This window comes from Sceloporus occidentalis, unplaced genomic scaffold (genome assembly GCF_023333645.1).
Source record: "Sceloporus occidentalis isolate IW3139 unplaced genomic scaffold, rSceOcc1.0.p SCAF_9, whole genome shotgun sequence".
NCBI classification, from domain to species: domain Eukaryota; kingdom Metazoa; phylum Chordata; class Lepidosauria; order Squamata; family Phrynosomatidae; genus Sceloporus; species Sceloporus occidentalis.
In genome coordinates this window covers 3,507,153-3,532,788 of record NW_028316989.1, presented here as the reverse complement: position 1 = coordinate 3,532,788, position 25,636 = coordinate 3,507,153, and the positions used below count along the sequence as shown (strand labels likewise).

At 43.3% G+C, this 25,636-nt stretch overlaps 1 protein-coding gene across 6 annotated transcripts in view; it reads right to left on the bottom strand.

Moving 5' to 3' along the window:
- Nucleotides 1-25,636, bottom strand: part of FGFR1 (fibroblast growth factor receptor 1) — a 74,660-nt gene that overhangs the window by 47,516 nt on the left and 1,508 nt on the right. For 5 of the 6 annotated variants that reach the window (XM_089537567.1, XM_089537566.1, XM_089537568.1 and 2 more), the window contains exon 1: nt 4,336-4,545. In XM_089537567.1, coding sequence (XP_089393693.1) covers nt 4,336-4,426 — 91 coding nt within the window. In that variant the 5' untranslated portion in view covers nt 4,427-4,545. Of the gene's footprint in view, nt 1-4,335; nt 4,571-25,636 lie in introns of those variants that run through there. The other variant, XM_089537569.1, reaches the window with a different exon arrangement.

The following is a 25,636-nucleotide window of genomic DNA, read 5'->3' as shown; positions in this document are numbered from 1 at the left end:
CACACAGTCTCAAATTTCCAGTCCAGGAGAAATATTTACTATGCAGGGACTGTAAATATAACACCCCCCTGTTCCAGCTCCCCACCTGGCATATGCCTATGGCACAGAAACCAGCTGGCACAAGTCCATACTCAGACCCACTAAAGCCATTCTGAAATAAAGAGGAGAAAGAAAGGGGACATTCCTTCTCTTTCTTTCTCTTAATGGGAAAATATAACAGGAAGAGGAATATAGTGATATTATAAGAGCTCACATTTATATAAAAGGCCTCGTACTGCATTTTAAAAAAGGGCCCATGGCAACTTAAATTTTCTGCAAGGCACAAGGACTCTTCAACAGAGAAGAATGGCTGCACAAAATGTACCCTGAAACAATGCTTCTTAAGTGAAGTTGAAGGCTTTCATGGCTTTCATGGTTGGCATCCATAGTTTTTTGTGGGTTTTTTGGGCTCTGTGGCCATGTTCTAGAAGAGTTTATTCCTGACATTTCGCCAGCATCTGTGGTTGGTGTCTTCAGAGAACTCTCTTCCATGCCAGCATTCTCTGAAGATGCCAGCCACAGATGCTGGTGAAACATCAGGAATAAACTCTTCTAGAACATGACCACAGAGCCCAAAAAACCCACAAAAAACAATACTTCTTAAGCTTCCTAATGCGAGGGACCAGCAAGGTCCCCCCCCCCCCCTCATTTTGCAAAGGACCTGCACCATATTTGTGCCTATTGACTCCAGTTGTTTCTTCTCCTCCTGGAAACTCTCCAGGGACTGGCAGCCAATGGCTCACTTAATAGTAGCAATGCCTTGAAATTTTTCTGACTTGGAGGATTCCTTTCCAGTTTATTCGGATTCAGGTGTTTTCAAATCCTACCTGTGCTTTACACACACACATACTACCCCACTCCCATGCATGAATACTGGTTGGCCTGCAGACCTTCCTAAGGATCAGATTTCTAAAGCCTGACTAGCGCATGGCGTCAGCGCTGGCCCAGGCAAGCTCACACTAGAGAGCTGGAGGATCCTTTCTTGTTGTTGTTTGCAAGAGTTCAGCCAGGAATGCTGGGATACTATGAATGCAATGCCTCCACATCCCTGCCCCCATGTCCCAGGGGAAAAGGGGGTTGTAAAAACATTGCCCCAGCTGCTAAGCATGATCTCTGACCTCTGGGCTGTTTGGCAACTGCTTCTCCTCCCCACATCTCCCCTCTCCCCTGACCACATCCTAGTAATTAATCACAGCATCAAAAGCAAATCAGTAACCGATGCTCTCTGGCCTTCGGCCCAGCTGATGGTTGGAGCATAGATCCTTCCATGCTCCACTACCATCACTCTGTGGCCAAATGTTGTAGTGGGCTACTGAAGCTTAGAAGGACCCAAGCCCATCACTACATTGACCTAACTCTTTAGAGAAGTGGAGAGATTCGTGGGGACATACCAGTTGGAATCTTGTTGGTGTGCTATACTAGCAGGTGTACTTTTCCTCCCCATAGTTATGAAATGATTGCAAAGGTTGATGTTGTTGTTGCTGCTGCATGCCTTCAAGAGGCAGCCAGTTCAGTTTTATGCCTATAGCTCCCAAACAGCATTGCCAGAGTGAAAATTGGAGAGGGTTCCCGTACCTTAACGTTTGTGTAGATGGGGGAATTTCAGTAGGTATTATTTGTTATCTGGTTCTGTGACAAGCAATATCTGCTGGAAAAACCCTGTTTCACACATCTCCGATTTGCACAACCCTACTCCCAAATGTTTGCATTTGGCAAGGCAGCAGCTTCTCCCCAGGAGGATGGCCAACTTTTCCACCAGCCTCTGCAGCTGTGCAAAAGCTTTGATATGCAGATATCAGCAAAATACTACCCTAACCTCCCTGCTGGAAAGAAAGAAAGAAAGAAAGAAAGAAAGGTTTCACTTGCTGATTTCCGCATATCAAATTGCTATTATGCTTTAACAGCTTAACAGTTAAAGACACCAAGCTTTGACTAGCTTGTAACTCTTTGTTTTTGTTGTTCTGTGTCTTCAAGTTGTTTGTGACTTATGGCAATAAATCAGGATAAATCAGGGGAAATTGCTAAACCTTCTCCAAATTACTTTTAGTTATGTGTTGTCGTTGTGTGTGCCTCCAAGTCATTTTGGACTTATGGTGACTCTAAGGTGAACCTATCATGGGGTTTTCTTGGCACATTTCTTCAGAGGGAGGTTGCCATTGCCATCCTCTGAGGCTGAGAGAGTGTGACTTGCTCAAGATCACCAGTTGGGTTTTTATTCTAGAGCAGAGATTTGAATCCTGGTCTCCAGACTTGTAGTCCAACACTCAAACCAATCCACCATGCTTTTGGTTATACTCCCACAATAATTACTTAAAGTGTTCTGCTATATAACAATTTTGAATTATGGAAACTATATTTAATTGCCTTCATATGATCCTTCCTTAGTATTTTTAATGATATCCCCCCCATACACACACTTTTTTAACAGTAATCTCTTTATGTGCATAGCACTGACAGGTAGATAAGCATTGATTTCCACATGCCTTGCTTTATCTGAATGCTCAAGGTTCTAATTTAAAGCTTGACCTCTCTTCAGATTAGAATCCAAATAACCCAGGCATGTGAAAAATCAATGTTTGGGTGCACTTGCTGCAACCATGCGCACAACAGATTCACGGTATTCTCACATGCCTAGCTTATCTCGACTCTCGGCGTCTTTCTTTAAATATACTTTGAATCTTCAGATTAGGACCTCAAGAATCCAAACACATAATTGTTGGCTTTAGATCAAAGGGGTGGAAGCAGAAGCAGAAAGGAGATGCAAGCTTACTCTTGATTATTTAGTGATTTCAGTCCAATAAAAATAAATTCCTGGTTTCAAAACTCTAAACAACCTCATTCTGCCTGAATCATGTTTCAGAGACGGCATTGGAACCAAATGTCCTTTAAAATGAGGGGGGAAATGAGAGACGAGGTTCTCTAGCATCCAAATGCTACAGATATCAGGTTCTGTTTGCGTGGAATTGCGGTCAATGAAGCATAACACTGTGACTGTCATAGACAATTATGGCCCATAGTAGTACATGGCTGGGCACTGACATCATGTTGCATCAGTCTCTAATAAAGCATCTACTATGTGCTATTAGCTCCGCTGGAGACAAAAATGCAAGCCAAGCCCAACACGTCAGCAAGTTTGCTGAATATTTGGGCCAGTAATTCCATATGGCACAGGGAAACCACAGGAGGTGCCAGGCTTCGATGGGAGGGAGCTGGAGCTGGGGAGAACTCAGCCACCTCCTCATTTAAGAGCAACGCAGGACCTGATGTCTCAAAACAAATGCAGCTTGAATAGAACCTAAATTTGGAAACAGATTTGCACTTGCTGACCTGTCGGAAAGTTTCCTTTTCTGGAATAACAGTACAGGTTGCGTCCGGATAAGGGAGACCCAACCTGTACTTCCCTTTTCTGCATTTCAGTCAAGAGGCGGCACTAAATAATGCTATAGTTTTGCCACTCAAGTCTTCTGCCAAAATACTCCAACAGTCATTTCTTGACAACTGCAAAATGTTAGCATCATACCATTCCAGCTATATGGCTACAGTACAAAATCTACCAAAGAAAGCTGACCCCATGTTGGTGAGTCCAGTCTTTCTGTCCTAACAAGTTATACCAGTATATGTCACTAGATTCTTCATTTGCAATTCTAACTACAAGCATACCTCAGTTAGTGAAGCAGACATGCTCCTGGGCATCGCTTCTTTAACAGAAACGTAGGTACCAGTGGCAAAAACAACATGAAAAGAATAGAGACAGTTTCTTAGACCAACAAAAAGAAGAGCAGTTCAATATGTCCCAGCAATTTTTTAAAAATTCAACTTTAGCAATATGCACACATGAAATGAAACAACTAGGTCAGATAAGCCTTCTATAAGTAAATAAGAACATTTTGAACCTTCTAGAGAACACTTGAAGGCTTCTTCCAAAATCCATAAAGGGATTTTCTTTCTTTCACCAACTTTCACTTTTCTTATAATTTCAATTCTGATAGCCAAACTTATAGATCTTTTTCTTGTTTTTTCCATTCTGGTCATGGCTCATGAAACAGGCTTATCCATTATTATTATCCATTCTCCCTTTTTCTCTCTGTTGTATTCATTCACAACACATTTGTGCATGCACACAATACAAAAGAGACATATTTACACCCGAGCATCACTTCTGAGCTATTTCAGTTTCGTGGCAAGACATTGCTCCACTAAGCTTCCTCCAATTCACCAACAGCACGGAAATGCAAAGGTGAAGACCAAAACCAAATCCATACCCAGCAATGTCAGAAAAATACTTGTGCTTTTTACCTTGCTCTGGCAGGGTTTGCGCTGGTCTTGCAGAGGTCAGTGTGGCTGTGACCAGCACAGCCCAAAGAATGAGGCACTTCCACGTAAACATCCCAGTTCTCCAGCTACTGGTTGGCAACTGTGCTCCTAGACTCCATGAGGGCTTGGACTTTGGGTACCTTTTAGCAAATGGAAGGAAAGTCTCTCGCTTGGTTCTCCTCAGCTGCTTGTTCTCCAGAGTACAGGCATTTGAACACTGTTGATGAAGGGGAGAAAAGAGAATTAATGGACAGTCTCAGTGAATTAATCAACAATCTGTCAGGACTATATAGTGTTTACTAGAACAGGTTGTCAAAGTTACATACAGTACCTTGAATCGTTCTGACACAAAAACTTTCATCCATCCATCCATCCATCCATCCATCCATTTTTGTTTCTTGTTGTATGGCCTCAAGTCATTTCCGACTTACCGTAACCCTAAGATGACTGTCTCATGGGTTTTCTTGGCAAGTTTCATCAGACAGGATTTGCCATTGCCATCCTCTGAGACTGAGAAAGTGTGACTTGCCCAAAGTTACCCTTGGTGAGTTTATATGGCCGAACCAGGATTCGAACCCTAGCTTCCAGAGTCATAGTCCAACACTGAAACTACTACACATGCTGCACTTATTCTCACTTCTGAATATTTTCTAAGTTGACTGTGGCTACTTACTATTTGTCTGTTTTGTTTGCAATGGCATATTTACGTATGGGATCACCTGAAATTTCAACCATCAAGTGATAAGCATGCACCCATAAAAGAGCCCTAAGTCTCCCACCATGGAAAGTTCATTTGTCTATCTTTTCAAAGATACTTTGAAAGTGAAGATACTTCTGAAGAAACAGCTTCTTTCAGAAAGCGTCTGAAAACGCTTGCAAACCCATTGTACAACTGCTCTCATGTGTCTTTCCCATACTCACAGAGCTGGACTGAAACTCGTCTTCCTTGTTTTCCAAATGTCTGGTTATATACCTATCTATTAGCCATGTTGCTATTTTTGGCTGTTGCTGATTTCTTCTATCTGGTGTAACTATGTAGCAACCAGATGCTTGTCTTTTGTTGAAGATGAAACATTATCTTTAAAAAATTAAAAGTAACATGACTCTCAGTCATTCTTAGGACCAACTTGCTTGTTGCCTCCATCCTCTTAATCACAAAATGTTTTTCAGAAGGGTCATAGTAATTCAGAAATTGGGAACCTTGGCTTAAAAATGCCCACCAAGAAGAAAGGAATTCATTCTCATTTACTTCCACCTCCAGAGAACACAATTCCAGAGACAGGAAGCACATTTTTCCAGGGGGCACAAGCAACCCAGTATGAATCACATCCCTCCTACAGATGTAACATTAAACTATCATCTAATAATACATATACAAGCAACAGCCACCCTCTCTCTGGCTTTTGCAATCCCCTACTACTCCTTCTCTCCTAATACAGAGAACAGAAGCATTCACTTCCTGGTCTAAACTAACAGGAGTTTCTTGTTACATTCAAATGTATGGCATTGTTTATGATCCTGGCATGTTTCAACAAACACAGGACTTGAAATGCTACCTCTGAACATTAATTCATTTCCAGTGCTCATTATGGTGGTTTTGAAATTAAAGCTGCCACGGTATGAAAAGTTAAGTTGTCACTTGTTTGCATTGCTGCTTGCTATTGGATTACTTCCTAGTACCTAAAAATCCTGGGACTGATTAGAGAATGGCATGACACTGTCCTGGCCAACATACCCCAATAATAATTCAAAGAGTACCTTTGCCTGATGGTATAACAGATCTTGCTAGTTTGGAATGAATTAATCTATGGATTACCATGTAGCAAACAATCCAATAACAATTCAAAGGTCATGGAAGTTAAAGCAGTATCAAACCACATTACTTCTGCAGTGCAGATGCAGCCTGCCATAAGCCACTAAAGGAGCCCAAAGGATTAAAAAGTACAGTGGACCATTGGTATCTGCTGGGTTTTGGTTCCAGGTCCTCTGGGTGGATGTTCAAGTCCCATTAAATAGAGTGGATAATAAAATGGTGTCCCTTTTATAAAATGGCAAAATCAAGGTGTGTGTGTGTGTGTGTGTGTGTACTGAATACTTTCAAGCTGTGGATGCTTGAAACTGTGGATGAAGAATCCATGGATGCAGAGGACGAACTGTACTGTACTTTACCTGGCACCAGAAAGATATAACAGTGTGTTGCTAAGCAAGTCTCCTTGAGGAGTCAATTCCAGAAATGAAGTCACTACTGCAGCTAGTTAATTTTAGAGTCTGAACGTTTGCTCCCTTATTGCCAAAGCAGGACCTTTTGGATGGTTAGATATGTCACTTGCAAGTCAGCCCTGATGCATTTGGGGGCTTTCTTGATCATGCCCCAAGGTCCTGCCCCATTGGCACCACTGAATAGGGCACCACTCAAATGCCCTTTCCCTGACTGCCATCTGGCTCAACTCTGTGGTCAGTCAAATGCAGTGATTCCCAAACCTTGGTCTTCCAGATGTTCTGGACTTCAGCTCCCAGAAGTCCTAACCATTGATCAATCTGTCTAGGGCTTCTATGAGTTGAAGTCCAAAACACCCAGAGGAGCAAAGTTTGGGAATCATTGGTCTAATGCCATTGGGGGTACCCAGGTTCCAAGCCATTGCCATCCTTATAAGGGCACTGCGTTGGTGGAAAACCAGCCAGGCAGAAGCTATTCATAGCTGGACGTCCGACAAAACCCCCCTTGGTTATCGACAGCCATGGCGCCTAGGATTTGTGTACTGACCCAGACAGTTAAACAAACGTCGGCACCAGACTTTGAGCAGGAGAGGAGCCACGTGGCCTGGAAAGCACATTTTTAAAATAGTTCACCAAATATTATCAAACATATTGCTAAGGAGCGAAATACCCAGCTGAAGAGTCCTTGGCATTTTCGGGACTCAGTCACCCGCAGCTCCGAAGGGCCTCGTTTATCAGGCACACAGGTCATTCAAGACAGCCTAATGGGAAATGTTTCTTGCAACTAAGGCCCTTTTTGAGAAGAAACGTGGAGTAGAAAGGGAGGGAGGGAAAGATTAGTGGAGCTTGGGGCGGGCATGAGCTTGAGCTGGCTCCAAATCCTAAATTTTTTCCCCCTGAAACACCTAAAGGATGGCTCAGGAAAGAGTCACGGGGAAGCCTGTCCCGGCCTCCTTAAGTGCCCAGTTAATATTTCCAGCATGAATCTGAAGGACGAGTCACGCGCGGTGATGTGTCTGTCCTTTAGACAACACCGAAAAAGAGGCGCTGAAGTAGCGTCAGCAGAAAAGTATCCAGTTCTGCAGCCAAAGTGCACTGAGAGTTTTGGAGCAGGAGAAGGGGAAAGGGGGGGCCTGGATAAGCCACAGCCTTCCTTGTGACGCATGGAACCAAAAAGAAAAAGGTTCTTTGTTGACTGTAACCAAAATACCCTCCGCCACCCTCCCCAAAGTGGCAATGAACCCAGTATTTTGAACTCTGTTCAGAGGAGATTAACAGGGAAAAGAAGGAACAGGCCAAAATAAAGAGGCTTCCTTAATCAAATAGATTTTCTAGGATAATCCTACAGGTGTCCATTCAGAGGTTCTGCTCAGTTTGATACGATTTACTCCTGGGTCTGTGTAGAGCCAGTGTGGTGTAATGGTTTGGGTCTTGGAATAGGAGACCAGGATTTGAATCTCTGCTGGGCCATGGGTGGCAAGTCACATTCTTAGAGGAAGGCAATGGTAAAAACCTCTCTGAACAAATGCTGCCAAGAAAACCCCACAGCAATAGCAACAGCATGTACATTTCCATACCTGTTATCAGTGAACTCCGCGTTCTCTAAGTGGTTTGCAATCTGTAAGCCAAGTGCCCTCAACAAGCTGGGTACTCATTTTACTGACCTACGAAAGGATGGAAGGCTGAATCAACCTTGGAGCCTTGGGACTGAACTCACAATGTTGTGGTTGCAGTACTGGTATTTAACCACTGTGGCACCAGGGCTCCCTATGATAGGTTTACCTTAGGGTCATCATAAATCAGAAACAACTTGAAGGTACACAACAAGTGTAGGATTTCAGCCTAACTATTAAAGTGTGAATGAGGCCCATCACTTGAAGATCTAAGTCAACACAAGCATTAAGTAACAAGTGAGAGGGCATTTCCTGCAGGTGCCACTGGACAGAGCCCCAGAGTAGTGTAGTGGGATTTAAGTAAAGACCAGGGCTTGAATCCCCACTTGGCCATGAAAACCCATTGGATGACCTTGGGCAATTCATGCTCTCTCATCCACAGAGGAAGACAACAGCAAACCTCCTCTGAACAAATCTTGCCAAGGACACACTACAGTGGGTTCACCATAAACTGGAGCTGACTTAGCATAACAGCAACAACAACCAACTAGAGGAAGAATGGGAATCATGAGGCTCATAGGGTCCCCATTATTGCTTGAAGATCCCCAGCCAGTTTTCTGTTCCCGCAGTGGCCAACAAACTTGCCTGTGGGAAGCCTGCCACAAAAACATCAGTATACCCTTGGCACCTCATGCTTCCCAGCATCTAAGAGGGGCACTGGAACTGGAGATCATACACATGCATCCTGACAAGCTCCCTGTATGTTAATGCCACGTTCATTCACTGTGCTTCAAACATCTCACAACAGCTTTAGGGTTAGTGTCTTGGGCTGCATCCGCACTGCAGAAATAATTCACTTTGACACCACTTTAACTGCCATGACTCAATGCACCAGAATTCTGGGAGCTGTAGTTTTGTGAGACACGTAGCCCTCTCTGTCAGTGACCTCCAGTGCCACAACAAATTAAAAACCCCAGAATTCCATAGCATTGAGCCATGGCAGTTAAAGTGGTGTCAAACTGTATTACAGTATTTCTGCAGTGTGGATGCAGCCTTAGTTGATGATTTGGGAGCTTTAGTCAATTCAATCCGCAGACACTTTGTATATGAAGATAATGCATAATTTTGTTTTTTTTTTTTATGTATGTATATACAAAGTGCCTGCAGTCTGTTGTGTGCTTTCAAGTTGTTTCCACCCCTACTACAGGCCCACAATAGAGTGACTTAAAATCAATAGGGAAGTGTTTAAGGCTGTGCCAATAATACTGTCAATTCTGACAGTGCTGTTTTACTGCCAGCATCAAACAGTGCTCTTGGACTCATGTAGCCTATATCCTGATCTAACCCGTTGACTAGTTAGGTCAAGGTCCAACCGGTTAGCAAGCTCTGCACTCCAAGAAGGTATTGCTAACCAGTTTTTCCACAAGACATGAAATATGGGGGTACAATTTTGTGCTGCTACCAAGCTGTTCCCATTGGGAACAAAGGTGTCACCCATCCCACCCCAAATAGGCCATGTAGGAGCAAATACGGCACATGAAAAAGAAACACAGAAATCTTCATTTTCTTGCTTTCCAGCCTGCCCAGCCCAAGGGGCAAGTGAACGTGAAGGATGCTTGTGGGAGCATAATGGTGCAGCTCTTCTCAGTATTGACACAGTTTTTATATAAACCTGAACAGCACCGCCGTTCATTTCACAAGGCTGGAACGCAAACAGAGCTGCCCTTCAATTCCTTCCTTCCCGTGTGGGAACCTGCCTGCCGCTTACCTCCAGCTTCCTTTGCCGCCCCCTCCTACCCCACCTCAGCACATCCTCCTGGTTACAAGGCTTCAACTGTTCAAGAGACATTTTAGAAGGCTGCTTTGACCACATGCCACCACAGCCTTTTCCTCCTTCCTCCATGTGGCCCGTCGGGATTCATGCCCATCCACTGGCACGTGGACAGGGTACCAGGCCATCTCCAAATACACACATCCACCATGTGTATAAATTCCCATAAATCATGCCATTTCCAGAACATCCCACTCCATACACCGGAAATTGCTGAAGAACACTAGCATTACTGTATACTAGTACTATACTTCCCAATGTGGCCCACAGCACCATGCAGAAGAAAAGGTCCATGAGGGGAGAGACCTTCAAATAGGCCTTGATGAAAACACACTGAAGTTTGTATTGTGCTCTTTGGCCCTGTACAACACAAATACAAAGAGCAGATATGGAGCATAAAACTGTAGACTAGAATCATAGAATCATAGAGTTGGAAGAGACCACACCATCCAGTCCAACCCCATTCCACCATGCAGGAACTCTCCATCAAAGCATCTCCTGTGACAGATGGCCATCCAGCCTCTGTTTAAAGACCTCCAAGCAGGGAGACTCTACCACTCTCCGAGGGAGTAACTACAAAGACACTGCCATGTTAGTCTGCAAAACCAGTGTGCAAAGGGATCTTTTAGCACCTTTGAAACTAAATGTAAGAGGGAAGTTGGCAGCATGAGCTTTCGTAGACTTTGAGTTGACACCCTTGTAGGCTACTCAAAGTCTAAAAAAGCTCATGCTACCAACATTAGTCTCAAAGATGCTACAAGATCCCTTTGCATTATGTAGACTACATAAAACACCCTACCCAAACATCCCATCCTGTTTTGAGGCCCTATATTGGGAGAAAGATGGATAATAATAATAATAATAATAATAATAATAATAATAATAATAATATTGCTGTAAGGCAGGGCAGGGCTGGAGTTGGGGGCAACAGGAACAGAAGAGGGGTTGATGCTCCTGTGGTTACCTACTGTATCAGGTCCACTTTCAATGTCCCATCTGTTTGCAGGAAGAGTGGAACCTTTTAAATCTGTGCCAAAAAATCCATTTTGGGGAGAGGAATGTGTTAGAGAGGCAGAATCCTCTCCTGGGCAAATGGAAGGGTTATGAAACTACTTTTATATTTCTGATGCAGCTATCGCCTTGGAGCAGCTTCAGTCAGGGTACAGCTGCTCAATACCCTGCAACGGTGTTTATGTTTTTCATGAGGATTTCACCGTTGTGGGTGTAAAACTAAAGCACCTCATTGCACACGTATATTAGGAAGCACTTCTCTTTTCTTTGCACTGGTAATTTTTCTTCTCAAAACGATACAGAAATTTTGATTTACATCTGCACACATCCCTACATAAGGTGAAAAGCAATGGTAGGAGAGGAGAGAGTTTGCAAAACAGTGAGAAGCAACTCCTGCAATAACTTTTACTCTTGCAAAGTCTCTCGGCTGTTTTAAGGTTTCACACAAAAACAAACACACCCTCATGGGGCGGAGGAAGCCCTAAGAGAACATGTTGAACTTGCAAAGAATCATGTGTAGCCTGACCAGCAGAATCTCCCTTAGAGACCATTTAAGTGATCAATCAATTTTACACACAGAGACCATGTCTACCCATTCCTCTCTATTGATGACTGCTAATTCTCTAGGCAGGAATTCTATTACTTATCTGCTATAGATCAGCTTGGGAAGTCAGTCCACAAATATTACCAGCCCATTCCTCTTTGTCCATCATTTGTAACACATCACCAAAATTAAGAGGATGAAAGGGAAAGAATACACACTCTCTCCTCCAATTTAGAAAACTTTTCTGTGACTGGTGATACTGATAAGCAATATTATAGAGATATATTTTTTAGCATCTGAAGTACTTTAAAATTCATTCCTATCATTTGCAAATATTTTAATGGTGTGAGCCATCAAGTCATTTCTGATTTATGGTGACCCTAAAAAACATATCATGGGGTTTTCTGGGGCTGAGAGTGTGTGACATGCCCAAGGTCATTCAGGGGGTTTCTATGGCCAAATGGGGAAATGAACCCTGATTTCCACTGTCTAAGTCCTATGCTCTCTGCAAATATTTACATATCACTTATAAAATGTAAAATACACACAATGCACAAACACACAAAACACAACACACACATTATTTTCCAATGTTCAAAACACACTGCAGAAATGATCCAGTTTGAGTCCGCTTTATCTGCCCTGGCTCGATGCTGGGGGATCCTGGGAACTATAGTTTATTGTGGTGCCAAAGCTCCCTGATAGAGAAGGCTAAATGTTCCACAAAACTCCAGTTCCTAGAATTCCCTAGTATTGACCCAGGGCAATTAAAGCAGTCTCAAACTGGATTATTTCTGCAGTGTGTTTTGGACCTAAGTCAAAGAAGCAGGTGTTCAGTTGGACTGAGAAGAAAAGACTTGCCCAAATAAATATGTTTACATTGCTTTGTGTCATAAGCGATCATGCAATCCTCACAGCAATCCTTATAACAAGGTAGAAAAGTTTTATGATATCCCTGCTGAAGCTGGGAGCCATAAACTAAGCCTCTAGTGTGGGTCATATGATCAGAATCTGGCCCATATAGAGTTGCACCTCACCCCACGTAAGCCCCGCCATCTGTAGCCAATGGAGGGGAAAACCCACTGTTATCTGTGATCGGTGACTGCAGAAGCAAAAAGGTGATGATTTTCCTGGTATTTACACAGCCTGAGTCTGCAGTGCACCTGTCAACCTCACAGGGCTGGAGTGCAAACAGAGCTGCCATTCCTTTGTCATCTGAAGGACAGAGATTGAATCAGTGACTGGAGACAACCACAGAGTCCCTGCTTGGGCACCACTCTCCCTCCCAAGCAGGACTGAGCAGAGCTTGGAAAAGTTCCTTCAGGCGGGGTACAGACCGCCAGAAAGAGGCGGACGGGAGCCGCCTCTCTTTTCTGTGTAGCCACGCCGCAGCAACCAAATTGCGTGATGCGGCTATGCAAGAAAAAAGGAGCGCTAAAAGTGGCGGCGGCGCAAGGACTTCGCTGTTGTGAAGCTCCATCTGGAGGCCACACAGCAGTGACGTCATCACTACGCATGCCGTGTATTCGGCGATGCGCAGCAAGGACGCCCTCTTCATGTGTGAAGGATGTCTAGAAGTGCCGCCCCTCGCATGTGATGAGGACGTCCTTTTTGGCCCATCTGTACCGGGCCTGTGTTAACTATAACTTCAGAAACCTGCAAGGCACTATAGGTGGCTAGGCTTGCTGGAGGACTCTGAGAGGTTTGCTTTGGAGAAGTTACACATATATATTAAGATTTTCAAATCATGGATGGCTGAATCTGTGGATAAAAAAAAATCCATGGATAAGGAGGGACTTCCATATTTCACATTGAGGGAGGAAAGAGAAGCACAGAAAGAATGAATGAACAAACAAATGAAAGAAAGAAAAGGCCCTCCTTATCCATGGATTATTTTAAATCCACAGATTCAGCCATTCCAAATATATATATATGGAAACTCACACCTTGGGTAAGTCACACTCTCTCAGCCTCAAAGGATAGCAATGGTAAACCCACTCTGAAGAAACCTGTCAAGAAAGCCCTATGATAGGCTTGCCTTAGGGTTGCCATAAGTCCAAAATGACTTAAAGGCACACAACAACAACAACAACATTTTACTATACCATTGTATGTAATGGGACGTGAGCATCCATGGATTTTGGTATTCACAGGGGGACCAGGAACTAACACACAGAGGATACCAATGGCTCACTGTAATAGAGAAAAAGTAACTTCTGGGAAGGGGAACAGAGCACAAAGCTAGCCACTCTTGTTTTTTGCTGACTGTGTTTCCATGTGTGGAAAAGGGAGGAAGAATGACACCAGCTGCTGTCAGATGGCATTTACAAACACGAGCCATGACTCCTGATATCACCCAACACCCAAAGGCTAAGGGGAAAGAAGATCCAGCCCCCTCCCCACCGACCCTGATGCGTTTCCCTTCCTCTGGCCTAGCCTAAGGTTCAAGAGGGGACTCAAGAAATTCCTCAAGTTGCATCTGCACTGTAGAAATAATCCAGTTTGATACCTCTGCAACGCAGAATCAGGTAACTAATGCAGATCAAACAGAATGGGGTTTATATGTTCTGTCCAGTGCCAGATAATAAGTTGGTTGTGATGTTGTTGGACCAAACAAAGGTACTGGACAATTTCCAATATTATTTTTCCTTTGAATGGAAAAAAAAAGAATGTTGTGGTTGAACCCAAAGACAGGAGCTTTGCTACAAGCACCAACATCTCATTTCGGAGACTTCTCTGCTCCAGAAAGAGATCAGGGATATAAAAGAGATAAATCAAGTCTCTCCATGTACCTTGGATGCAAGCTGCCTTGAGGCTTGATTTTGTTTAGCTACAAAATTCGCTCTTCATATTTCACATTGAGGAAGGAAACAAACAAGAAAGAAAGAAAGAAAGAAAGAAAGAAAGAAAGAAAATAAGTCTAAGAGAGGTGATTGCTGGGTGATTCAGCTACAACAGAAACTTTAATTCACCACCTGGCTCCATCAGCCTCACTCTATGTTCTTTGCTATCTAATGTTGTGCTAAAATCAAGGCTCCCAAACAGATCCGCAGGAAGCCTAAAATAAGGCCATGCCAATTACGACAGGACAAAAGACAAGTCTAAGAATATCCAGAGGTAAATGGAGAGTGAATATCTCTAGAGACACACCATACTTGTTTTTTTAGTTCTCAACATCTGTGGCCAGTCACATCCACATCCTCTCCTCCTGACCAGAGAATGGTTCCCAAACCAAAATACCTCTGATTATGTGTAGAGCTTATTCCCCTTACATAAAATGAGCCCTGCTGAATCAGGTTCATCCAATCCAGCATTGCAGTTGCCCCAGTAGCCTTCCAGATGCTTTAGGGAAACCCACAAATATTCCATGGAGGCAAAACATCCTTCTTGGTGACCCTCTACAACAGTGTTACTCGAAAGCGGTGGTTCAAGGGCTGGTGCCAGTCCATGGGACATGTTACTGGTCCCTGGAAGGTTTCCAGGAAGGAAGGAAGGAAGGAAGGAAGGAAAGAAAAAAGAACTGTAGTCACTGGGCTCAAATATGGTACCGGTCCTTGGCTTGTCCCTCACATCAGACCACAAGAAGTACTGCTCTACAGCATTTTGCATCAGCAAACATGCCGTGGGTACATCCACAGTGCGCAATTATTAGCAGGTTGATACCACTTTAATCGCCGTGGCTGCATCCTATGGAATCCTAGGATTTATAGTTCATGAAGTATCTAGAACTCTCTCCAACACAGTTCTAGTGCTATAGTTTAAAGGGTTCCCTAGCAATCTCAAGCAGACAATTCTCTATCCCTCATCAAACTACAAATCTCGGGATCCAAATTTTTTCCATTTCTCCCCAACAAACCCAGGTAGAAAAACCAGTTATTTTCCCATGCCTTCAAAATTTCTGGAGATTTTATATCTCTGTCCCTAAAGGCATTTTTGAATTCTCTTGTACCCACCCCCCCCCCCCACTAAAGAAAAAAGATCCACCAAAAAAGGGGGGGGGACAGTATTGCCCAAAAAATCTCCAGCAACATGGACTGTTTCAAGTGGCAACCCCCTCTTACACTATCCATCTATTCATCATTTTGGAGAACTGGCGCAATCAGTGGTGGGTCACAAGGAATGAAAACCTTCCACCGCTTAACTGCTTGATTTAGATAGGTCAGGGTTCAAATCTGTAGTAATCTTTATTTGCAAACCTGTAAATAGGTTACCATTATCATCATCACCAGACTGCTGATGTGGTCAGAAGGAGAAAGTAAGAGAGCACATTGATTTCTTATGGTCACCTAATGAATCTGTGACAGAGTGGAAATTTGAAACAGGGATCCTGATTCATAGTTAGGATCTTAGCTACCATGCTATACCAGCTTAAAATATACCTAACAGGAAGGATACAGCAAATTCCTATCAGTTTACAGAGACTACCTAGCCAGGTTCAAGGCCTGTAGATAAACACTTCCAACAGACGTCAGATGAGCAACCATTGATAAGTCAGATGAATTCACGCAGTGCCTGATTTCCCAGTCAAACCATTACCACACTGTATCCTTGTTGCCTCAAAGTGCAAATGTGTCAGGCCAGAAATGATTTGCTTAAATAAGACATATTTAATTGCTCTGGGGAGAAAGGGAAGGAAACCACCCCAATTAATGGTTGAAGCAGATTCAGAAAAGTCAACATCCAGATATGCAAAACACAGCCAACAGCCTCCTCACCGGGATGTGTACATAGGTCCAACAGGAAAAAGCAGGGTCTGAAAAAAGACACACCACTAGCAGAGATACTAAAATTAAAACCAAAATGCAGAGGCCTCCCAATGAATGGCCTGATTGCTTACGGAGTGCACACGATCTAGAAGGTATATCCAGATGTGTTCGATATTTCTGGATCCAAGGATGGCCCTAAGCCACTATCTGGCCACAAAAAGTGGTCTCAAGTCCAGTCCTCTGTTAAGACAAAGTAACAAAGATGCCTCAGGTAGCATAAACCTTGGGGACAGATGCCACTCCAGCCTGATTCTATCAATGGTTGCAGGCATCTTGTCCTTTTTGCCTCAAGGTTTTAAGAGAAACGCCTTGGGAAATAAAATAAGTTAGCATTATTCAGAAAGGATATACGTACAGTTGCCTCTTGGAATTCGAGGGGGATCCGTTCCAGGCCCCCCCTTGTGAGTTACAAAACTTGCACATATTCGAGCCCCATAGGCTTGAATGGGGCGCATGCCATAAGTCGGAAATGACTTGAAGGCACACAACAACAGCAACAAAAATAGTGAGAAGACCTAAGTTGGCATGCCATGCATGCAACTAATATCATGCATGAATACATGTACATACACACACACTTCTCAGAACCAAAATATAATCAGAGAACTGGAGAAGGAAAATCGAAAAGGGTACCCACTTTTTCCCCTCAAGAATAGGACAATCCATGGAACAGTTCTCTTCAGAAAGGGCTGCTGACGTCAACACAAGATTGATTTCAATAGGGATCAAATAGGAGAACATCCAAATGGATTGTGGCCCAAAGCTTCCCTCTTGCCCACTCTTGTTGCCATTAAGATCCTCTAAAATGGCTGCCAGGATGGGCTGCGTCCAAAATAAGTTCCAATGCAGCCTCCATTTTCAAATGCAGAAAGAAGGAAAGAGGCTGAGCTAAGAAACAAGCCATAAAGATACTAGTAAACCAAAGAAGTCTTTTTAACACTGGGCCAGGCCCAGTACCCTTTTCCTGTTAGAAAAAGAACTGTATGCAATAGAGGACTCTCCCACTTTCCTCCTGCAGCTGACATCTAGTTTCCAAGCCGCAGCTTCTTTTCTATTCCAGTCAGCGACTGTCTTGATGTATTTTAATCCCCTCCAAAGACGACAATGGAGGGCACCAATGCATGCCAGCCACCCCTGAGATTACGGAAGGGAAGTGCTTGAGTGTGTGTGCGGTGAAGGGGGGAGATGGCCTCCTGCCAAAGAAATATGTGACAGGACTCGACAGAGCCAAGACTTGGCAGGCTCCCCACTCCTCTCTTTTCCTTCCCCTCTGCCTCATCATTTACATTCAGCAGGGCTCAAGGAGGCAAGGAGTCTGCAGGAATCTGTTGGCTCAACTCTGGCAACTTATTTCAGCTCCTTCCCCCCATTTTGAGGGCTGCTTCGGATACTGCTTTAAAACCTGGGTTGGAAAAATATGGATGTTGGGGAAAGCAGTGCCCCAAAGGATGGAATTGCAGCTCTCACACATCCCCTCTTCTGTTTTGTTGTTATCCACCTTAGAGTCAATCTCAACCAATGGCAACCTGTAGATGATACATCTCCAAGGCTCTCTGTCCTCCAGTTTCTGCAAATACATACCCATGATCTCTTTTAGAGTTCATCCATCTAGCATGTGGCCTTCCTCTCTTTCTGCATCCCTCCACCTTTCCTAGCATTATTGTTTTTCCAATGAGTTGTTTCTTCTCATGATGTGTCCAAACTAAGACAGCCTTAGGCTTCCAGAGAGATTTCTGGTTTGATTTGTTCTAGCACCCATTTGCTTGACTTCTTGGCTCTCCATGGTATCCTCAGCAATCTTCTCCAGCACCACATTTCAAATGAATTGAGTTTCTTCCCTATCCATCTTTCTTGACTGTCCAGTTCTCGCATCCATACATGGAAATAAGGAATGCAATGGCTTGTACGATTCTAACTTTCATGCTCAGTTGTATATCTTTACATTTTAGGATCTTTTCTAGTTCTTTCATGTGGAGACTATGACAACCTCCCTCTAGGCTCTCTCAATCCACCCCGCAAAAAAGTGGGTTTTCTCTCATGGAAGTCACCAGGAGTTGTACCAATTCAGCTTTTAAATAGGTTACCAGGGTTAAAAGAGTTAGCAAGTTTAAACAGGTGGCCTGCATTGTTTAATATCCAAAATGCACATACTGTATTCTTCAAAATCAGGGGCCCATTTTTGTTGTTATTGTTGTTGTAAGCCTCCAAGTAGTTTGGAAGGTTCCTCAGTGAGCAATCATACGTCTCTGAAATGAACACTGTGTGAACCTAACTGCGAAAAGGGAGAAAGGGAGATTGCTTCCTGGAGTCATCCACAATATTCAGAAATTCCCTGAAAAACATCTAAATGTAAAAAGCGTTCCCCCAAGATACGGGGGTCTTAACATCACACTGTTGCTGTTGTGTACCTCCAAGTCATTTTTTAACTTATGGTGACGCTAAGGTGAACCTATCATGGAGTTTTCATGGCAAGTTTCTTCTGAGCAGGTTTGCCATTGCCATCCTTTGAGGTTGAGAATGAGTTTGGTCAAACGTTTCAGACGACATGCAACTTATGATGGGAAATCTTGTATTTCAGCTCAAATTTATTAGATGGTTTTAGGCAAACTTCCAACTGCAGTATGGGGATAAAAGAAAATCAGACTGTCTTACAAGGTTGTTGCAAGGACAAGATAATGTATCCGAAGTACTTTGCAAGCTTGAGTATTATTGCCATGATCAGTTTATTTACATAGGGGGGAAAATCCAATGAGCTGAAATGGAACTTTTATCTGCAATGAAATGTGTATTGCATTAGGAGCATCAGCCTCCCCAAAGCAATTATCTATGCACACACTTGACAACTAACAAGGCTTCTTGAGAACTAAAGTTCAAGAGATAAGAGCGCCAAAGCTGATCAGATTTAGCTCCCTTCTGAATGCTCAGTTTCTAAGGTCTTATAAGAAGAGGGAAGTAATGGCTGTACTTAGACTAGTTTAGGATTGTCATGTAAATGAGGACAGAGCAAGACGAGGAGGAAAAAACCATCCCTTCAAAACTCTTTCCAGCTTTGCTTAAGAAGACATGGAGAAATCTTTTTTCCTTTTAATGTTGTTGTTGTTGTCTGCCTTGAAATCATTTCTGACTTGCGATGATCCTAAGGTCAACCTATCACAGGATTTTCTTGGCAAGCTTTGTGAGAGGGAGTTTGCCATTGTGTTCCTCTGAGGCTGACTTGCTCAAGGCCACCCAGTTGGTTTCCATGGCTGATAACATCCACTTTTGTTTCCAGGAGCAAATATCCTTCTCAGCGGCTCACCATGTTTTGAGGTCCAGGTGACATGCGTCTCTGTGCAATGTCCCCCTATATGTACAGTGGTAACTTTTAGGAATTTTGCCTAATACATTTTAATACTATTTTCTTGGATCTGTATTTGTGTGTGTGTGTGTATTAACCAGAGAACTGAGTCACAATTGTCAGGAAATTGTGAAAACCAAAGGATAGCACATCCCAGTTTGTACACTAGTATTCAAAATGTGGAGTAGGACAGTTCACACTGAAATGTGAACCAAACAAACTTCTTCCTCATCACTAGTTTTTGGCAAGATTCATCCTTGGACATCTGTATCCCATCTAAGCCACAACCCCACCCTATCTAACTCCAGCAGAGATCACAGAAACATGGACTCATACAATCATAGGGTTGGAAGAGACCGCAAGGGCCATCCAGTCCAACCCCTGCCATGCAGGAACTCACAATCAAAGCATCCCCGACAGATGGCCATCCAGTCTCTGCTTAAAGACCTCCAAAGTTACTATCTGACGTGCTTCACAACCATACTTGATCCCAGATTATTCAATCCACCACATCCACTTCTAAAGTCTGAATGAAACAGACTGAAAGAGAGTATGGTGTAGTGGTTAGTGTATCATATTAGGCGAAAGGCTCAAATACCTTCTCAGCTTTAACATTTAAACCTTGGACTCTCTGAAACAGTGGTCCCCAATCTTTGGTCCTCCAGATGTTTTGGATTTCAGCTCCCATGCTTCCTGACCATTGAACAAATTGGCTAGGGCCTCTGGGATCTGATGTTGAAAGGAAATGCAGGACCAAAGCTTAAGAACCACTGGTCTAAAAGGTTTGCAGAAGTAGCAAGAGGTGAGGAAAAACCTAATGGGGCAAAACCCAGATAACATCTCAGAGAGGTCTGAACATCATCAGTAGCCAATGGACGCTGAATGACAGCTGGCAAAGAAATGGTTGGCATCCTAAATGGGGACAATCTTGTTAGATGCTCAAGATACAATGCTACGTTTTGTTGCAGGTCTCACTTGTAAATAAAGAATGGAGATGACTCATACAAAGATGAAATAAATCGCTGCCTATATAGGTACTCCTCTCTGCATCTTGGCTGAGTGATGCAATTGCATGCAGGACAGATGCAGCCGCCGTGTTACAAACTCACTGGAAGGTGTGCCAAACAAACATGCAGACACACAACAGCCAAGCCTCCTAGCTATGTGGGTACCTTGGACTCCCAAGAACATTTGGTTTAAATTTTTTACATAAACTATGGATATAATCTAATAATTCTCTCACAGAATACTAATCTTGGCAATTACTGCTCTGGCTATGAACACAGGAAGCTGCCTGATACCAAGTCCATTGGTGCACCTCACCCAGCATTGTCTCCTTCTCCTGACAACCACTCTATCGGTTCTTACACAACGGCCATTTGCAACCTTGATACTTCTGGCCCTTTCCATGTAAAACAAAAACCTAGAGGGACCTTTTGCATACAAAACATGTGCTCTGCCATAGAACTATCGCCAGTGTTTCTAAGATGTGAGGGACATTTGGCTTTCAGTCATTGTTGGATTGCAAGTCCTATGAGTCCTCAGCATTGGTTAGGTTTCCAAGGACTGAGATGCAATCCAGTATCTGGAGTGCACACATTTCCAAATCTGCCTTATACCAATAAGCCAGATGAAAAGAATTTATGGTCAGTTTTAACCCAGTGTTTTTTGTTCAGTCCTTTCTCCTCTGCACCATATAACAGGTTCTTTCTCTCTGTACTCCCACCTGTTATACCTTTGCTCCTTTTTCTCAGCCTGCACCATGATGCGCTCTACTCACTCTATCTGCTCCCTTTCTTCAGCACCTGACATCTTCAAACACCAAACGCAGTGGCCTCCAGATGTTTTGGCCACAATACCCATCTGCCTCTGCCAACAAAGTCAATGGTCAGGGATCAAGACAACTGTGATCCAGAACATCTGGTGGATATCTGGTTGTGTACATTCCAACAGTTTTGATTTATTTGGGACAAGCATAGCTTTAGACCATTGTCCAGAAAACCCTCACATTCAACTACATCTATAAAGTCACTTTCACCATTTTGCACTTTACACACCACAACCCACTGGGTGACTTTGGGCAAGTCACACCATCTCAGCCTCTGGAAAAGGCAATGAACAAATCTTGCCAAGAAAAATCCCATGATAGATCTAACTTAGGGTCACTATAAGTCAGAAATGACTCAAAGGCACACAACAACAATAAAATGTGTTAACTAAGACCGAACCCTTATGCAACCAGCAACAGAACGCACAGATCCGTTTCTCCCGCAAAGCCTTCCAAGCTGCACTTTTCTGAACTCACAACATTCAGCCATAAAACCCTGAACCCACTGCGCCAAAATTCAAATGTTTCCAACATTTTGAGAGTGAAGCAGGTCTTGCTGAAATTAATAGGACTTGCCTTCAAGTAAAATGTTTATGATCAGGGCAATATGTCAAAGTCTACCCTTCAGCATTCCCAAAGCTGTATGACATTTATTTTGACAAAGCTATTTGCATGTAGATATCAAATGAGATGAGGAAGCAAAAAGGCCTGAAAATATAAATGTGACATTTTGGGCCCTTTGCCAGGAGAAAGGCGGGCAATGAAATAAATAAATACTAAAGAGCAAAATGCATACCCATTTTAAATACTTTTCTCTGCAAAGCAACTCCACAGAGTTGGAGTCTAGGACTATCTAGCAATGTGCCAAGATAACACAAATCTTGCCCCAAGAAGTATAGTATTAACATTGTTTAAAGAATTGCATATAATGCACTCATGAATAAATCCAACTGAATACAACAGTACTTCCAAGTAAAAGTGCAGCCTTCTTAATAATACGTACATATATTATTTGTTTTACATAATTATACTACAAAAGGGCAAGTTTCTACTGCTAGACAATAAAGCTCTACCCATGGCTTGAACATAGAACACAAATCACCTTTTCTTTTTTGTTCCCCAGGTGTTAGACATACGCTTTCCAGCTTATCTCTGCAGCCATAAGGACTAAGAACTTGCTTAAGCAATCATAACAATATTAGCAAAATATCACTAAAACCTTATGCATGGCCTCCTAAGCAGCTCCATTTATTTCAGGGGGACTTGTTACCAGATATGTATGTAGAGCAGTGATTCTCAAACTTTGGTCCTCCAGGTGTTTTGGACTTCAACTCCCAGAAATCCCAGTCAACTTGGTCAACACTTAGGAGTCAAAAACATCTGGAGGACCAAAGTTTGGGAACCATTGCTGTGAGGGCTTCTCAATCTCATTCTTAGAGTGAGTCTTCTCCCTTCTCTATCTTTCCTTGTGGCGCAAGGAAAGTCCATTCACTGGAGAAGGCAACCCCACACTGAAAGGTACTAGAAGGCAATACAGGTTTGGCTGATGCTTCTTAGACCTTGGAAGACAACATGACAGGACTCTGGACATGTCACAGCCTCCATATTTGAAGCGCTCACTCCTCCATCTCCTTGAGGACTACAGTCTTGGTCTGGTGACCATAATTACCTGACCACTTTGCAGATGGTTGGAATCATGCAATAGGTTTAGTGTTACTTAAGGGTAAGGGTTTCAGAGGTGTAGGACTATGTACTTGGATGATACAAGGTCTCCATCTGGAGTGAGGACTGAGGGACCTCTGCTCTTCTACAATTAACTGATTTAATACATCCGTATCTTACCTTTCCATTACAAAATAGCATTCAGTACAAAAAAACCTAAATACGCAACGCAAATGAACTCGACAGTAAACCATTTTACTGTAAATCGTCACTTTTATGGGGAGCTGGCGCTACTTCAGACGTGACTGTCTTGATGCTTGCTTGCTTCCCCTTACTAAGGACGCATAGCTGCAAACCACTCATTATTACAAAAAAGGCCACAGATCTATAATACTCCACTACCAGGAAACTAACCGTGTAAAACAGGAGTGGGAATTGGCAACCCTCCAGGTGTTGCTCAACTCCATTTCCCAGAAGCCCCAACGCAGCAGAAGTGGAAAATCCTGGGTGCCTCAGTCCAACAACATCTGGACGGCCACATGATTTCGACCCCAATGAAAAAAGTAGCAACGATCTGGAACATACCCCTTAAGGAAGCCACAACATAGTAATGCTACAAAGTCATCCACACTTACTTGGAAATAAATGCCATGGGGATTACACTGTAAATAATCTGCAAACTGCTCTTATAGTGCTTTTTTTCCCCATGGCAGCATAGGCCTCTGGTTAAATTCTTACTTTAAGGTCCAAAACACACTGCAGAAATAATCCAGTGTGAGACCACTTTAACTGCCCTGGTTCAGTGCTAGGGAATCCTGGGAATTGTGGTTTATTGTGGCACCAGAACTCTCTGACAGAGAAAACTAAATGTCTCACAAAACTACAGTTCCCAGAATTCCCTAGCACTGAGCCAAGGCAGTTAAAGCGGTCACAAGATGGATTATTTCTGCACAACTAGACCCACAACAACCTACTATAGAGAGCATGTTCCACTGACTTCAACAAGGCTTGCTTCCTTTCACCTAGCCATGCTTTCCACAGCATGTTGCAATACATTTTATTTATTGTCTCTTTATTGCACTTATAGCTCATGTTTCCTCTAGTAGGCAGCATTTACAGTATTTATTTATTGATAACTAAAACGTAAGCAAGATGGAAGCCTCCCTTGCCATAGCCAGGCATTCACTACTCCCCTTCCTTACCTGCTCAACCAACACCTGCTTTCAAGGGCTGCACAATTTGATGCTTACCCAAAAATACAGGACAAAGAGGTACTGAGACTACATCCGAAAGGCAGCACCTCCAACTTTTTCCTCTCCACAACCCTTTGAGGTAGGTCATGTCCATCCTGAAAGCGCCATGGTTCAGGTGCCTTCTTCTTATCTTGCATATGTTTGAGCTTTACCTTGAAACAGCCCTGGACTACAAAATCTCTGACATTTCAAGGACTTTTGGCCCAAGTGTTTCAACACTCCCTTTGCCAACCTTAACCAAAGGTTGCACTGAAGGAACTATAGATTCCTAGAGAGAACGCTCCACTAGGCATTTGTGGCTCCTCCAGAGCATTTCTATGGCCAATGTCTGGCACTGGAGGACCTAGAGATTCCTAGAAGTGTTCTCTCAGGTAAAAACATAGTGTTTGTGTTACTTGTGTTTTTTCCACATTCATGGGGGTCCTGTGCCCCTGACCCTTGTGAATGTGGATGGACGAGTGTATTTTGGAAGTCAGGATTCCAGATAGGGGCAACGCAACCTGTATTTGGATGAGGGACTTCCAAAAATTACGGGTGCTGCAGTCAAACTACCAGAGATGGCAAACCACCTCTGAATATTTCTTGTCTAAGAAAACCTGATGAAATTCACTGGGGCTAACATTATTATTATTATTATTATTATTATTAACCTTTATTTATAAAGCGCATGATTCGTAATTCAACAGGGGACTTGAAGGCACACACTCACACATACGCTGCTCCTTTTAAAATGCAAGAACGTTTTCTCCTGCCCATAAATGCCTGCAAATCCAAGCGTGTGCATCAAAGCCAAGCGGGCGAAGAGAGAAGCTGCATTCCTCCTCTAAAAAGCCAACCTCAGGAAGAGAAAGAAACAGGTACAGAAATCAGCAGCTTAGCAAAGAAAAAGGATCTGGGGCACCTGACCCTGGCCCTTGGTCTTGGCATCCACCAGACATCCACCACACACACACACACACTGCCTCATCCTTCCAAGACAAATAGATTTTAAACTTTAACAGGTGGCAACAGGCAGCAAAGTCCATTCTTGGGTCAATACAAGTGGCACAGACAAGCTCCTGATGTCACTTCTCAGCCGGATCAACAAAACAGTTTCATGGAGGACAGGATGGCTACAGCCTTCCTCACTCCCCCCCCCCCCAGCAGAGCAGCACAATGTCCCAAAGCCACAACTACACAGAGCTTGGGAAATGTACTTGTGGACTACAACTCCCAGAATCC